The sequence below is a fragment of the Varroa jacobsoni genome, unplaced genomic scaffold (assembly GCF_002532875.2).
Source record: "Varroa jacobsoni isolate VJ856 unplaced genomic scaffold, vjacob_1.0 scaffold_249, whole genome shotgun sequence".
Lineage (NCBI taxonomy): Eukaryota > Metazoa > Arthropoda > Arachnida > Mesostigmata > Varroidae > Varroa > Varroa jacobsoni.
This window is the reverse complement of record NW_019213151.1, coordinates 236-17,891: the sequence shown is the minus strand read 5'-3', so window position 1 is coordinate 17,891 and position 17,656 is coordinate 236. Positions and strand designations below refer to the sequence as shown.

General features: G+C 40.4%; 2 protein-coding genes across 3 annotated transcripts in view; one reads left to right on the top strand and one right to left on the bottom strand.

The window, feature by feature from the left end:
- amrt (TM2 domain-containing protein 2 amaretto) overlaps positions 1 to 2,323 on the bottom strand; it is a 6,169-nt gene extending 3,846 nt beyond the window's left edge. The window contains exons 1-2 of the mRNA XM_022829972.2: positions 2,188 to 2,323; positions 1,411 to 1,493 (exon numbers count right to left, since the gene is read on the bottom strand). The gene's annotated coding sequence lies outside the window, so the exon portion shown is untranslated. The remainder of the gene's footprint in view (positions 1 to 1,410; positions 1,494 to 2,187) is intronic.
- The window catches only part of LOC111258585 (uncharacterized), an 18,309-nt gene extending 653 nt beyond the window's left edge, over positions 1 to 17,656 (top strand). Inside the window, exons 2-6 of one of the 2 annotated variants that reach the window (XM_022829967.2) lie at positions 1,120 to 1,142; positions 9,779 to 9,981; positions 14,761 to 14,898; positions 15,216 to 16,210; positions 16,627 to 17,656. In XM_022829967.2, the coding sequence (XP_022685702.1) occupies positions 1,120 to 1,142; positions 9,779 to 9,981; positions 14,761 to 14,898; positions 15,216 to 16,210; positions 16,627 to 17,010 (1,743 nt within the window). In that variant the 3' untranslated portion in view covers positions 17,011 to 17,656. Of the gene's footprint in view, positions 1 to 1,119; positions 1,143 to 9,314; positions 9,447 to 9,778; positions 9,982 to 14,760; positions 14,899 to 15,215; positions 16,211 to 16,626 lie in introns of those variants that run through there. The other variant, XM_022829968.2, reaches the window with a different exon arrangement.

Genomic DNA, 17,656 nt, shown 5'->3' with positions numbered 1-17,656 from the left:
GTCATTGCTATAATTTGTTTTAAGTTGTGCCTCATCTCGTGAGTGTTTGCAACGTCGATTGAGTAGTCGGAGACAGTAGTTGTTGTTATTGTCAGCAGAGTTTGCACAAAAACTTTCTTTCGACGTTTCCGGTTTGATTAGTTTGTTCCCATGCTGTGGCCGGCCCTATATCGGCCGAGCGTAGATGTACCCCGTCCGTCCGTTTGTTCGTTGCTATTCTCGCTATTGTTACATTGCTAAAGGCAACATCAGTTCCATAATCGATACAATATCAACGTGGCATACTACTGCTACTGCTCTTTGTTGGGGACCGTGTGTGTGTTTGTGTGTGTATACGTTGGTATGCTTGTGTGTGGCATTTCTTAAGTTGTTTGGCCGTGTTTGTTTGCCCGCTCGTTTAGCTTCGTTGGATTCTGCTACCATAAACACGGTTTCCTGCCACGGCTGACGCTATTGTGCCCGAATGCGTAAGCTGGTGCCGTTACGATTTGCTGTCGTCGTTACAGACGCGACAAGAATCCGACGACTGTAGCAGCAGCAGCAGCAGCAGCAAAAGCAGACAACTTCAGAAAAGTATAGCCAGTTACCTCACGGCAGGTTGCAGCGGTATCGGCTGTAATTGAAGCTGAAAAAAACTCACCTGACAGGTGTATTGCTGTTACAGTCGTCCCTTCGTCATTGGCTGGTCAGTGATAGCAGCCGAACGACAGGGACAATTGCAGGCACAAAGTACGACAATAGTAACAATAACAGAAGCGGAATTGAAGAACGAAATCAGCCGAAGGTTTTCCTTGAGCCTGGTTGACATCAACGTTTTCCACTCCGTTCCTCGCATGGATATTCGTATGTTTCGATCCGACCCTCTGACTAACTCTTGTTAGTGAATGTTCTCATATCCGAGTGTATTTCTCGACAGATAGCGTCTTTCGACGATCGGGCGGGACGCCTGTACTATTCTCATATAGAATATCTATACGAGTGTCTGTTGCTTAACGTTATCGAGTGTTCGTGATTCTTTTCGCAACTTTTTATACATTCTATCTGCTAACTGTGCTCGTGTAACTCGGTTCGTTCCTCAACGGCTGTGCAAAAATGTTTAATGTTAATTTTAATTGGAAGGTGAAAGAGATCCTCGACAAAGCGTATGTATATATATATATATACCCTAGTTTATATGTATGGATATATTATTTAGGCATATTTTTATTGTTTCATGAATTATTTAATGACTTCAAAGTAAATAAATAAGTATATTCAATGTTGGGATTTTAACTTTTTGGTAATGGTTAAATATGTACATAATGATCAATGAATGCAGCAGTTGACTTCACCATGTATGAACATCCGCATGTATACCTGTGATTTCTATTTATAACTAAGATACACATTAAAAGCAATAATAATACGTACGAAGGTCACACGTTGATGGTTCAGTGTATGGCAGATTACACGAAGTTGAATAGGAGATCAGAGTTATCTTCAAACCGGACTTGCTGAAATCGGAAAAATGGCCGCTTAACCGGCTACTGACGGCAAATAGTTCCACTTCGAACCATAATAAACATCAGCTAAAGCGACAAAGCTACCAGTTATGGTATTCGCGACCATGCCAACAATCGTTCGGTACATGGAAAAATGGACTAAAGTCGACTGTTTTAGCGCCAAAGATATATATCTACACCGTTGTAGTCGCTGTTTATATATATACATATATACACCATTCTCACAAGGATACACGGATGGGGCTCATAGGGTTGAGCTGAAGTTAATAGACGTGTCACTTGGTGCTAGTGCAATTCTGTTTACTCTCTATAGCGGTGATCCTGTTGGCGATTAGCGTTCGTTGCTATTATTAGACGGCAAAACACAACTCGCCCTAGCTGTAGGGACAAGGTGCCATTTTCATGCATGGCAAGCAGGCGGCGAATGTTAAAGACGAGCGCGTTGTGCGTCACGAAATCGTCGCGTAAGGTCAAGATTGAAAGAAAGAGAGAAGCATTTGACAAGCTATAAGCGAACATCGGAAGCTTACTTATCATCTATTCATGAGTATGTGTATGTTTGGGCAAAGCGTGAGTATGAGCATGTAACTTCATAACAGAGCTCAGTATGAAAATTATCATATTATTACTTCCATTATGAACAAGAAGCCAACTTCTAGGGACGTTGAAGTGTTGACAGACACACCTTTCTGAATGAATCCGTTGTAGGTAAGATGCATCATTTTAAATCCCGTAAATAGAACAGATGGGGTGTCGATACGACGTAGCTGTTACACAAGTCGTCGAAGCGAACAGGCGTCGTCGTACTAGCTTGCAACACTGCCTCAACGCTGGCAAGGTGCCGCACAATGTTACGGCTAGCTAAGAGGCTACATAATTAGTTCTACAACTAATAGGCGTTACCTGCAGAGGATTAGCCTGTTCAACGCGTTCTTTCTACCGCTTCAGCCTGTTTATACATATACAGTGATATAATAAGTGTCCGTTGGTCAGCGTGCTGCAACAGCAAATTTGCTTCCGCTGCTGTGCAACTCACGACCATGAAATGGTAGCTGTTGCTCATAAGAATATTATCATTTTATTCAGTTACTCCTATGATTGTTCAGCCCTTTGACGGTTGTACCGTTCGACTGTCACGGATTCGCGTCGAAAACCTTTCGAGAAATGAACGGTTGCGGATTAGAATCGTTTGCACGGCCTGAGGCACATAGAGTAAGTGATATGGACAGTTTCAAATACATAAAGCCCATTCGGACCAGCCAGCTGACGCACACAATTTGCAACTAATTTCACTAACGGCTTCAGAGAACGCTAAGTGAGAACCACTGTGATTTACTGGCTGCCATATAAATAGTTGTAGTTCGTTTCACAAGGACGAGCAATGTTAATGCGGCAGATAGCGTGATGTTATCAAGAACAGTGGTATTTAAAGCAGCAGGTATAGTTGAAGTTACGGCACCTATAAATAACTGCAGAAGCCAGTCTGGTTGCCAGGCTAAACATAGTTTGCCAGCAAGTAGCTCTGCCAGTTTGGTAATGCGTGCTGAATTATAATAGAACTGGATGCACAAGGGTTAGACGTACAGACACTCCCGGACAGTCTGCACCGACAGCTTCTGCTCTGACTGTAGTAACTGTTTGAAGAATGATAGCAAAGCCCGCCGCGACTGAAGGGGGGTGGGGAATTCGGGCGCACTCGTAACTGTCCCGCTAGCAGTTCGTTAATGCTGTTGCTGTTGTTACGATTGATGATGATGATGATGATCAGCATTATGATCAAGTTTTTCTCCGTATTATTTAGATCTGTGCAATTCATATGCTTGTTATATACTTAAACGGCAGGTCCCAGTGCAAAAATAGTTCATACCGTTTACATCCAAATATTTATTCAATTAGAAGCTGGTTGCATTTCCAGAACGTTATCTTTCTTGAAAAGCCCAGGGGGATAATCGTAGTACAAATATTTGAGATCCTGACCTTACCATTTGAGATTTTGACCTCATTGCTCTTTATTAAGCAACACTCTTTATTTTATATTTTTGATAATTTTAGTTTGCTCTCATCTGCAAGGTGTATTAAATTTAGATTTGAGTGTAACAGACTCGCGATCGCTAGAATACTTAAGTTGTTGTACTATGCTCAGCTTCATTTACGTGCGCTCGACTACTTAGAATACGAATGTACCGGGAAAGCTTCACACAGCTTAGCATACCCTCGTGCAATAATCGAGCAATTTGCGTCATTTGCATCCTTTCAGAATGTCACCAAAAGTGTAATCTCCCATAGTGTGTGTAATCTGTAACAAACAGCACCTGGCGGTAACGGTTTGCTACAACTTAAAAGTTAGGCATGATGGACGAAGGACGACAAGGTTTCTTGGAACAGCTTGGGGTGACTCAATTGTCTCCAGGAAGTGTCCTAGTGCTAGTTCAAGAAGTGCTTCAGGCTGTCGCGAGGAGAGGGTGTTTTTCGACCTTCAGCTTCGCCATCTACTCCCAACTAGTAGCGTAACTCACCTGCTAGCTCTATTTATAGTTACTAATATGTCGCAGCTTCCACTAAATGCTTCTGAGATTTCTAGCGGGGACCAAGACAGCTGCATTCTTACGCGGCTACAAATATACGTACACATAGCCAAACGCATACTGGGACTCACAGGGTCGACATACCATACCGTCGGAACGCGGGTGAGGAAAGCTAATGCGCATCGTTCCGCCCCGACATTAACAACACTGACTACAACTACTTGTCTTCTGTCAGCAGATTCTCTAATGGTGTCAGTATCTGTACTAGGACTATTGCTCCAACGTGTGCGAATGGCAGCCCAGGGAATGGACCGCCGAATACAAATGATTTTACTTTTACCGAATAACTGCATCCGTTATAGTTGCTGACGCTTCCGTAATTGCGATGCAACTGGGCTTAAGGACTAGGCATATAAAGCCAGTTCTACAAAAGTAGGCCTAGGCAACTTCTAAGTGCTTCGAGTTTTATGACCGGTCGTGCTGTTAAACATTACATCAAACAACTTTTCTACTACCATTATTATGCTCCAGGTACCTGCAGTCTTTTAACAGCGACGGGAAAGTCGACAGCAGAGGCCAACAACGTTAACAACGGCGTCAGTTATCGTTGACCACTATAGGTTTTAGCTCGAGCGGACTAACAGCGAAACCTGGTCACGCGATGCGAATCTATTTGCATATCCTTGCAGACCTGTGTGGAGAAGGTTAACGAGGCATGAGAATAGACTGAAAACAAGCGGCTGGGTAAATGGAGGGCAAAGGTCATATATATATATATATATGATAATCTAAAAGACTATTTCAAAGATGCCTAGTTGTTCGCTTGTTGCTAGTCTTGAAGAAGCCATAGAATCTTAATACTGCTTGAAGCATACTACATGGTATTCTGATAGAACCGTTTGAATGACCACAGTAGTCGTCGTTGTAAACAATAGTCATTGTCATTTTAGACATACACTAACGCTATGACATTATAGCATACAATCATAGCAATTATAGGGATGGTATCCCGTAACAAATGTCTCATACAGTTAGGTTCCTTTAATGCCATCATTTGTGTATTTCCTGCTACCCTAACAAATGTGAAATGGGGACCCTCGAATCAGCCGGACTTTGGGTCAGCATAATATATATATCAATCTAAATGCATATGTATTAGCGATATAGTACATGTATACATAGCAATCCTAAATACCGTCCGAATTTATTTTTTAGAAATACAGTCAAAAGAAGCTTTACTATTGCATGTGAATTTTTTTTTACAAAGCACGATATTATTGATTTTTGGCTGAATTGTCTATAAAACTGTGCCCTTAAATTCTACTAAAGACGCATACCAAGAGTTGGCAAAATTTATGACCTAAAAACTACAACACCGTCTATTCAAAACTTGGTTCGAGTCCAGTTTTGTCCAGACATATATCCACGTCAAGCTTTGGGCTTATAGCCACGATATACAAAATAAAGTAAACTTCACTCAAAATCTGGTATATTTTAAATTTCAATGCGAATTTGTGACTAAAGATTTATAATTCAATTAGAAAATTAACTCAAACACAGGCCTTGGAAAGCTATTTCACTTTGTTTGTTAAGTTTTGTGATCTATTTGAAAGCTAAGTTTTGTGATCACACCAAATTAAACTTTATTTCATATCCTTGCTTCTTTTGGCTTGGAATAAGTGTATTTCTATATATAAAAACATATAATTACATTATCAGGAAGGTCTAAAAAGGCATTTTTCAATGACCCTGTGCTTTACAATTCCGATTAATATCCGTTAACAAAAGAAAGGGTACCAAGTGTTACAGGGAAGTGGCCCTTGTTGACCTTCAATTAAAATTCAAGTTAGAACACAATGTCATTTGCATATTGAAAACACAAAAGAACTAAGCTAAAATAATTTTTCTTGAGCATTTTTAAATCGCACGTTTCCTATGAGTCATTCATGCTGTTGCTTACATTTCGGTAGCACGTACATGTGTGTATATGGGTGCTGAAGCTCATAGATTCTTGCTGATTGCATATATACCTGTCTGCCCGTTTATATAACTGAGTTTGCATCCGATGGTCCGTTTGGTTAAAGAAAAGTGGGCCACGTGTTTCAATGATGGCTGTTGCTATCCTGTTTTTGGGCGAATAATAGATCAATAAACTCCCTTCTATTTCACTCGATTTTTTTTCTACAGTAGCGAACATTGGCGGCGAGTCGACGTTGAGAGTCGGCGTTCTGAAAGAATACTCCGAACAGTATTTACTACTATTATTATTAAGTGGCCGATTTAGTCAACCGAGCCAAACCCACCTAGCAATGCACTCAGGACAGTACGTAAAAACATTTCATGTTACGTCAACGGGAGAGCAGCAGGAAAATTTTCAATGACATTGGCAGCAGCAGTAGGGACACGTTCAGTTCTAGCTGTAAACAGTTAAGTCTGGGAACAAAACGTTACAACAAATGGGAGCAGCGTTACACGAAAATCGGCTCATCCATATAGAGACGGGATGGAGAACACGAATGGAGAATTAGTTCGTCACTGTGCCGACGTTCTGTGTTAGCTTTGGTTCTATTTCGTCGTACGCTATATTATGTTCACCCGGACTGGGAAAAGAATAGGCGGGCTTGTAGGACTGGCACTACCATATCTTGCCGTAATTGCGTAGAGATCGATAGACAAAGAGAGAGAAATACCGCTTGTGCATTCTGCGTAACGTTGATGTTTGGCTGGATCAAGGGATAAGTGTTTGGCACCAAACGGAATTGATCATCAATCGCTGCTATCGAGCAAAACCAAACCGAAAGACACAAAGTTTTCTTGTCTCTGTAGGATGACACTGCTGCAATTCGCTAATACTTGCAGTCAGTTAATACAATTCAGACATTTTAAATGGCTCAATGTATAATAAAAAAGCAAGCTATTCTTAGAGGTATGACATTTGTTGTTTGGTATTACAGCAATAAAGTTTTTCACGCAAAAATAATCAATAGGCAGAAGATAGATTTGGTCCAAATTTTTTAAAGGTACTTAGAATTTTGTTTACGTTTTGTTTTTGTGCGTAACAAACGTAACAAAGGCAATTAACGTAAATACAAAAAAATGTGTTTACGTTAATTGCCTGCTCGGTAGTAGGTTGTTTCATTTATCGCAACGTGAAATTGCGCTTTAAGACTGCGCTTTAAGGCGCACTACCTTTATTGGAGTATTAATGATGACTAGTCTCATCAGCAAATTCTGGTTAAGATGAAACCGCGTTTATTATAATAAACTTGTGTAAAATATTTGAACTAGTATGGATGTGGGTCAGATATCAGCTTCCGGTATCGCTAATACGGATTGAAAATCGTAGATGAAGCTCAGCAATTTTGAAATGCATTTCTTTTTAACTTTCATACTCATGATTGTTGGCTATATTTAGGAGAGTATTGGCTGGAGCAGTTATTAGCTTAAACACGGTTTTAGTATAAATATTTCTATGTACATTCTAAGGAAACAGAAAAGTTAAAGCCAAGCAACATAAGCACGAATTGTATTTTGTAGTATTGGAAGGTAATGTGTTCTTCGCAACGCAAAGCGAGGCGGTTATAAGATCTTCTACAGTAATAAAACGAATATTACTATTGTTGTTGTTGTTGTCATTATTATTATTATTACTGCCAGTATTATCACATTGATATTTAATTCGTCACAATAAGTAAATAAAGGCTGTGCTTTACATTGAATCTGACAGCAGGTACGCTAGTCACGCCAATGTTGCTCTCTCATTAATAATGAGCGCATCCTGTGAGAGAGATTAGTGTGCAGCGGGATATCATCCGTAAATCTCAGAAATTCATAAAGAGATTACGCTTGAAATTTTAAAGTTCTTCAATCAAATTGTGCCTTCACAAATAAGAAGGTTAAAATAACTGAATGAACGAGGGAAACGAGGCAAATTAATGTTAAGCGAACATGTAAAATTATCTTGACTCGTCCTATTCTCGACGAAGTTGCTAATGTGCCAAGTGCTATCAAACTTCGAACCCAGAGCTTTGATGCTAGCAGAATATTGCCACAGAAGTATTAGCGTGTATGTGTGTATGCCTTACTAGAAAAGTTTCTTCTCGAGTCCCAGGGAAAGCTTGCTTGAGGTTGACTATTCCCCATTATTATGCAAGCCGCGGCCACTGCTGACTCTCTCAGGTCCTGCCTGGTCCTCGGGGGTTGCATCTCCTCATTCACCAACCTCACTCATCTACGTGGCAATTCAGGTCATCGCGTGCAACAGCAGCTAAATCATACAGTAGCCGTAGTTGGGGCACGCCCCAACTTTACTAGGCATGACTATTTTCTGGTTCTCATTATATCATTTGTAATAGTGGTTGATCTTTACCAGCGTGGAACGGCGAGGTGCGGGTAGCAGTGGCGAGGTGACAAAGGGTCATAGCATGAAGGTCGGTTCGTCGGCACTTCCTAATCGCCTCTCACCATAGTTCCTCACTCACATTGAATGCTTCGTTCTCTCATAACGAGCGATTTGCCACGCATTATTAGTACCGGGGGGCCGCATGCAATCATTGCCTGCATATGCGTTCGGTGTCATATCATTTGCAATGCTTGATTGATCACAGCCGACACCACAAATACGTTTGTGGTGAATATAAGAAGACGTAGATTGGGCTTCATGCCTAATCTTGATGACGCCCATATGAGTCCGTCATGTTGTGGCTCGTTTGGCTATCAAACCTGTGGCAAATAGTATATTAGATATATTGTTAGAGAGATTTCTATAGATAGCGGTTTTTATTTTTATGAAGGTTTTGATTAACTGTTGCCAAGCGAAACGATTACTGTTGAAGTATGAAAAGAAGCCAAATAGTACGGTATAATCTTCCATCTTTTCATCACAACTATGGCGATAATCCTTCAAGTTGTATGTACAAGAGTATATACGCTCGTAACTATAGTTATGAGCGTGCGTTAAATATCGCATCCGCGAATGACATTGCCGTATCATCATAGCTAACAGACCAATAGTGGTAAAAACTGTAATAAAAGACCCGAAAAAGGATTAGTCATCATTGAACTTTTCTTTATTGGTAGTAATAAATGTTTTTCAATTTAGGGTTTGCGGTAAGACTTTAAATACACTATTTTACCAAGAGTTGTGTAGGAGTGATACAAAGCAGTAGAACTTAAATTTAGTTCTTAGAATGAATGAAGACTATACACAGCGCTCAACAGTCCTTCTTGGTAGAGTCATGCAAAGTTCGCTTTCTGTGGGAGAAGGTTTGAAAGTTTGATTGCTGAATTGAAGCCAGTCTTTATGCTCATGCATTGTGGGCGATGGTGCAATTAAGTACAAGTGGAAGCAGTTAACAGGTTGGAGACAGTAGTTCAGACTTCAACGACTTACAAAGCGACTGCAACAGGATATTTTCAAGTAAGGATTCGTAGCATAAGATTAGTAAAATGCATTATAACAAGTATAGGGGTTACTGCTATTAGATATGCTTATAAGCCATCGGAAACACAATAAAGTATGTATATTCGCAATAACAAATGAAGTTCATACACGTATTTAAATATGAGTGTGATTAAGTACAGAAACTATTTCAGTAACAGGTGCTGTTATTCTATGATGTGCCGATTTTGTTGGTTGATACCAAGAGATAGTCAACGTAAGATGCACGTTAAGTTTCGAGTCTGACAGTTTTCGTATTCCTACTTAGGAACATGGAACTAACGCTAACCTATATCTAATTTGAATTGCAGGACGAATGTCCTATACAACTACACGGATTTGGAGGCAAAAGTCCGTGAGGCAACGAACGATGAACCATGGGGTCCGCATTCATCGCTCATGCAGGAGATCTCGCAGGCTACCTTCTCGTATGAGTCCTTCCCGGAGGTGATGGGCATGTTGTGGAGGCGACTACTCGAAGATAATAAGCGCGTTTGGCGAAGAGTCTACAAAGGTATGTAAGCGTATGGCAAAAGGAAGTAACGCCAAGGAAAAATTTTCTTTGAACCGTAAAACTAGTCACAAAAATAGCTCTAACACCGCCATCAGCTAGAGAAGGCTCTGTTTGTTGCGATCGCTGCTTTAAAGTCTTAATCATCATCGATACCGGACCTTTGTTCAACATCTTGCTTTAAACTGTTATCTTTATTACTGCCCACTTATCTTTTACATTGTGCACCTGGCTGTTGCATCTTACTAATAGACAGGTATATCTAGAAATAACAATTGCACGTGCCCTTTTGTTGTAGCTTCCGTTGAATAGTTACTTACCGGATTCACAAAAAAAAGCTGGCTAAGTGTCATTTAGTGTTCCTATCGATTAATATGTTACGGCTAAAAGTCGAGAAAACAACAGTTGATTTTTGGGCCACACTGAAGTTATCATCACATTCATCAAACATAAATTGATCTATACCATGCATCGTGATATATGAATAATACTTACAGCATACTTACACAATATAGGCTACACACAGGTAGATACTCAACTCTTTTTAATTTCGTTAAACATACAGCGTCATATATGTCCATGGTTTAAACAATCATTTCTATCCACGAATTTGGCTGTGCAAGACACCTCACATATAACAACGGCCGATGATGAAAAGCCTTATATTTGATGTGTGTATCTGGGTTATGGCAGTCCCAAACGAAACTCCACGAGAAAGAACATTTAATTAGGTTTGTAAGAAAAAGCATTCACAGGAAATGTCTTTTCATAATGAACGGTTCTCCCAAGGAGTGTAATTCATTCACGGGTCACTTCAAGTTCTCACCTCAAAGGTGCTATCATTACTAAATGCGGTTTCGAAGAATCCATGCTGTCTCAGACAAAAATTACCAATTCTCTTTTTCAATGAACCCCTCTTTCGAAGCGATTCATGCGGTACTCATTCGACATTTCGATCCGGCTTAATGCATATGATAGCAACAGAAAAACTTTGTTTTAGTGTGCGACTTTGACAGCAATAGCGTATGGCCAAGTGCATAACGTTTTAGCATGGAAAGAAATAGGATATTTAAAATATTAAAGACTAATATTAAGTTAAGCAAGTTAAATAGATGTTTTAAATACGTGTCGTGTGGTAAGCTTGGTTGTGCATGGTTTTATTCCAAGTTCTATTTTCACGTCAGGCAAATCTTGTAGATCTTTGTGTTGTTGTTAGCCAGATGATTTACATTTGTTTTGTGCACTGCTAGGATTTTGGTTTCTTGTTAATACTAGCTTTTCTCTCCCAGTATTTAGACTTCGTAAGAATAGCGTGAGTTGCTAAATAAATAATAGATACAGTATTTTTTATTGTTCATCTATCATTTTATTGTTACTCGATGTGGGGCGGAACGCTAAAGGTCAATAAGCGGCATCCTTCTTCTGACAAAGCCATATCAACGAAAATATTTCATTGTTCGCAGGTTTTTCATTGGCTGATTGATTTAACTTGAATGTAAACAAGGGTAAGTAAAGCAACGATACAGTTAGGTTTTGGCAAGATGTCCACTTGTTAGCCTAAGTTGTTCTAATTAGTCTTCCGTCAGAACACGGCATAGCTTTCACATACGTGTTTATCACATGCACTACTCAGAAACTATGAAGACTTCTGACTAAATGAAGTATTGCTCCCTCAGAACAAGTAGATGATTCTGTCCGGTTTATCGGTTTGCGCGGGCATTGTTGGTCATGTTGATATCCCGCAATACTGACTTTCAGTGCTTCGCTGTTGTTCCATAATTTTGTAAGGAACGAAACAGCGACTAAATGCATCAGTTTGTAAGCTATAGCACTAATCTATTGGAAGTTATGGTGGCGCATCATTTTCGTTCGGCTGCCAGCTAATTTCTAAAAAATTTAGACGGATTCACGAGGCAGCTGCAGATAATATTTTGCTGAACTACACGATGTTTGCGACTGGTTCTTCTCTCGCAGAAACAAAAATGATCTTATACACTCATCAAATTACCGATATCGAACATCGCATAATTCAGTACGTAGCTAGTTTCGGTAATTCCATAAACTCTTGCCAATAGTTAAGCCGAGTCACGTAGCCAGCGTTTCATGTGGCCGTATTTTAATAACAGCACAAATTACTACTGCCTTTATGTAATGTTACTTGTTATTTCGAGCTTCAATGTAAATATGGCGAAACATACCTCTTATTCTTCGAAAATTTTCGATAGCTCCATTAATCTATAATATATAGGGTATTCGTTCGATATCAGTTAGTGCTACCTTAGACCTGGTGCGCCTACTCACATAATTATGCTCAGCCTTACCGCAACACTGGCAGTAGCAAAAGCACTACTGCTGTTTTCCGATGTTTAGTCGTACTTTCGATATAATTAGCTTTTTTAATCGGGTTTGTCTTGTCGTATTTCTCGGCCTAAATGGAAATATTCTTTGATCGTTCTAATCCTCGTTGTTAATTGTCCATAATCTGAAACGTCTTGACGCCGCTGGGTTGACTATTTGAAATGTCCCGAGCGACTGTTCATAGTTCCATCGCATTGCCTGAGTAAAGAGCACTGTTATACGGCATGTGGTAACAGGTTGAGTGAATTTTCTCGATAGCTAAGCTTCAATGTCCAAGTCAACTCGACTGGTGGCCGGGCTCATAACGGAGACTAGTGCATCGTTAACCGTCCTTTCTGCTATGTGCGATCGTAACGGTTTTGCTTGCAGCCCAGTGATCGAATAACGCCATGCAACTGTCAAGGTTTAGAATAACAGCATTTAGTGACAATATGTTACCAAACGAACTAGTACATTACACTGCCCAATTAGTTAGAACACGTCATTAATAGTAATAATAATGATGATTAATTAATAAATAATAAGGAAACGTTTTCCGTCGTTACTATTCCGTCGTGGATGGATGCCCATGTACGTTAGATAGAAGGCTTGCAAGACTCGTCACAGGAGATGAAAACAAATTCTGTTTAGAAAGCTGGAACTAAGCATCACCGGATCAAGTTTTGATCATAAGCAATAGTCAGCGAATATTATATTAGCAAAAAGAATGGTATTTTGGCATCTTGTTAAATAATATTAGTGCTCTATATTTTAGAAACGCATGTAGCTGCAGGGTTATCGAAGATAAACAACAAAGCACCTGCCACAAAACGGAGGCGCTTCAGAAAACATACTTTCTTAAGTGTTTCGCTACTCTGTTGATTCAACGGACTCGAGTGTATCGGCGTTGAATATGTCTTTCTGATGTAAGGGTCTGCCCACGCGCCGCCTCTTGCGGTCCATCGAATAAGTAAAAGTTGACCGTGGTATCGCGGTATTTTTACTGCAGTAATTTCTGTTGATAATGAATAGTATCGAGTAAGATTAGCAGCGTGTGTTGTTCGGCCTTAGTAAGAAGATTGACAGTCGTTTTAATACAGGGAGATGGATGAAGGCTGCAGTTTCTCATAAGTGAAGTAAGTAAACCGGGTTAAATATATATATTCTTCTTAAAATCGTGGCTTTGCTTGGAAAACACCCTGGGTTACTCGAGTATTCTTCCATAGCTTTACGATTAGGTATTTTTTCTTCGGAAAAATACCAGTAACAGCTTATAATGAATGGTCCCGCAATAGATGCACTGGCGCTAAGCATTGCAGCATATCTGATTTTGAGGTATCGCTAAGCTGAAAAACAGCGGAAAGGTAAAGCACTACCCACCCATAGCTTTGCGACCTATTTGTCGTTATCAAAGCCTTCTTTTGATCTGCCAGCATTGCAAATTATCACGCGCTTGTACCCCACTAAACATGCAGTCAGATACGGCGCTAAAGATCAGATCGTATTAGATTAGCTATTACTAATCGTTAGCTAAATTGTAAACTAAACTTAAAAAAATGGTAACTTGAAACACTTCTTCTAGGTCTGCGCACCTTTGGTACTGTGAGTACACCAGTTAAACAGGTGCCGCGCAGATAGTCCTAGGTCTATTTAAAAAAAGTGTGAGCTCGTTGGAAGTCAGGATAAAAAATTGAAACACTGCTTAGCCACATGCTCACGTCCTAGCAGTGAATTTGTGCTTGAATATATACAGCACTACTTTTCCGAGAGAAGAAAATAACTACCATTATCTTTTTTTTGTATACATATATAGCGGGATCTATTACCTTTTATATGTATCGAGTAGCTACACTGTGCTAGGGAGTTCTTGTGGACAGAAAAACGAACACTTGTCCCACTAGAAGAGCGGACAAAAGGCTCACTTAAAAAGTTCTCTCCGTTTAAGTAAAAAGCCTTAATAAGTTTTCAATTAACAAAGAAAACTGGGATACGCTGGAGAGGATAATACCGTGCTCAAAATAGCTGCATACATAAGAGAAGGAATTTGAATGGTGTCGATAGCTTCATATATAGTTTCGATAAATTCTCAAAACTTTTACCACTGTCACAATTTACTAAATATCGCGTTAACAAGAAAACAGTGAAAAATATGCGACGCCTATTTATTCGTAAGCATTGGTATTTAGAAGTACACACAATAATATAAGCAAGCGGTGCAACGGTATGATTACCATTTAGAGAAAATCGTTGTTGATACAGTAGTATACGAAACCTTATTTGCCCAGCGACAATTGCTAGTTCGTCGTATGCTATATACACGTGTGTTCTATAATCGGTATGGTGTTGCATAGGACCTTGCAGAATGTGCCCTCTTACCTGTAACTCTGTTATAAAGTATCAAATATTTTTTTGTTTTGCTTGTCGGTGTGTCATTTTCATGGACAGGCCTACTGCTACTGGACTACCTCGTGAAGAACGGATCGGAGCGTGTCGTGACCTCCGCCAGGGAACACATTTATGATCTCAGGAGCCTCGAAAACTACACCTTCGTTGATGAAATGGGCAAAGATCAGGGAGTTAACGGTAAATATTGCAGGGTAGACAAAATGTATAATCTCACCTTTTTTTTTTTTGATAAATTATTGTTCTACTGAAGCGAAAAACTAATTTGTGGTAAAACCAATTAAATATAGTGAAATGGAGTTAGTATCATTCGAAACAGATCGGAACTAATACGTCTATAAAGTCTCTTGTTAATAGAGAAAAACATCATAAACTAAAGAGCCGACATCGCTCTGTCATCGTTGGACGATTGGGTTCTTGCTAAACCGGTTTTTCTTTGTTTATCGTTATCATTTGATCGACGGTGTGCTCGATTTTCTGCTCTGTCCTGTATATAGTACGCAATCGCGTAAAGGACCTCATCGAGGTAATTCAGGACGATGACCGACTTCGCGCGGAACGAAAAAAAGCCAAAAAATCGAAAGACAAGTATATAGGATTATCAGGGGAAGCTATGGGCTTCGCCTCTAGAAGGACAAGCGATTTCGCGGATTTTCCCTCTGAGAAGCGAAGCCAACATCGTCGGGGTAGTTTTGGTGACTCGAATGATGAGGACAGCGATCGTGACATCAAGCGAGGCTACAGGGATTCGCCGTCACCGCCGAGGAAGGATGATCGCTCTGCCGCAGCTTTTGAAGAGCCACAGACATCAGCACCTAAGGCCTCGACATCTTCTGTTAGCTATCAACAGAATCTGGACAGACAGCCGAAGAAGACTATGCCTTTAAAGATGATCGACTTAGGTGCAGCAGCGGTATTTGCGAACGAAGCTAGAAATCAGACTGGAACAGCAGCCGGTTCATCACAGGCAGCTGCAGCTAGCAAATCCTCTGACCTCTTGAGCGACTTAGATTTTAGTGGTGGCTCAGAATCAAGTGGCGGCCAGGGAGCAGCAGCCTCAGCAGCGAACGGGGACTTTGCTGACTTCAGCCAGTTCCAAAATGCTACCGTAATTGCGTCCACTATTCCGGCAGCACCCGTAACTGCACCACCACAAGTCTTCTCACTGTCTTCGGCCTCAGCAGCGACAACAGCTGAAGACGACTTCGCAGACTTCGCTTCGTTTAACTCAGCAGCTACTTCGTCGTCTGGTATGAATTCGCTTCCAATAAGTGGTTCAGCCGCTATGGCAGCACCCGTAGTTAATATGGCTTCCTCAACTTCGTCGCTCCCGACGGAGCTATTTGGAGGTCCGGTCGTGTCGATGCCTCTTTCGAGTGCCCACCATATAGGGGCCAACCCTATGGGTGGAATGAACCTCATAGCTACACCTCCCATGGCAACCGGTATTCCTGCTAGTCCCATCATGCCCAAAAGCACATCTGCTATAGGGGTAAGTATTTTTCATAAGGCAACTGTACTAACTTCGTCATAAAAAAATCTTAAGTATTATTATATTTTTCAAGTCAACTAAAGTAATGCAATGACAATACGGGTTAGTAGGGGTAGCTAGTTGTTTAAACAATTGCGAAACCTTACATTGAATTAGCAGGAAATTACAAGACACCATAGCAGAATTTGCAGTTGCGTTTAATTCATAAGCACTTCTACGTTGGACCTTTATTATTACTCTTGTTGAATCATTAACGTACTTCGAACACACGTGTTGATAGGCCAAGTATTACTAACCGTGTTTTTATGAAATATTCGTTCGTCAGATCCACAGACCTTCGTGAAACAAGCAAGTCAACATCGAAATCTTATCAATATCTGTATTTTTTTAATCCATGGTTTTCATCACTGTTTCAGGCCCCTGTAATGAGTCCCATGTCGTCAGTGTTGACCCCAACTCCACTTCTGCCAACAAACGCTACTGTAACAACAACCGTTGCGGCTAGTATCGAGAATATAAAGAGAGATGCAGCAGGCGGCGGGTCTGCAACCCTCGGCAGTACGTGGAACGGGCTCAACATCAGCGTCGATAACCTCCTTAGTCCTAAACAGGAAGAGAAGCGGCCAACGATGAACCAGCTAGCCCAGGGTGTGCAGACCATGGATCTAGGGAAGCCACTTGGGAGCCAGCCAGTCATTGGAGTGGCACTGCAAATGAATAATAATAGCCAGCTCAGTAACAACAACCAGTCTAATAACAATAATAATAACTCCTTTAGTGGATTTGACCTTCTCAGCTGAACGCTCCCGTTCAAAGCTTCATCAATAGGAAGCCACCATATATATATACATTCCAATTGCTGACAGCTGTTTGCAATTAGTGCTAATATCATTATGAATGAATGACAATAACATTTAAAATTTGAATGGAATACAAAGAGAACGTGTAATAGATACAGAACTTGGAAAAGGTATTTTGTGGTGGGAGAAGAAGCTGATGAAAGAGTAGAAGTATGTAATTGAAAACATGTATCGTAAAAAGAATTTGAAAGTTTGGACAAAGCAACAGAGGATGACAAAAAGAAGTAGACGAAATCAGATAACGGCAAAACGTAGATTATATAACTGTCTGATAAGAACAGTATGTGTACGAACATTCCAGAAAAACTGTCCAACGGAACCAGTTGGATACAAAATAGTATGCAAAACCGTACTACCGCGGTTAAAGCTTAGCAAGCGGAAGCTCTCTGTGGTGAGGGAATTTGCAAGGAGTGGCTTTTCGCACGCCGAATAAACTGGCGAATTGTACATAAGGCATAACCAATCGATCATGACGATGATTTTAAGGCCGTTGGAGGCCATGTTGTTTGTCAGGGTGCAATTTGTTCAGTGCAATAATAATAATAGTAATAATAATAATAATAATAATGACGAATACGACTGTCCA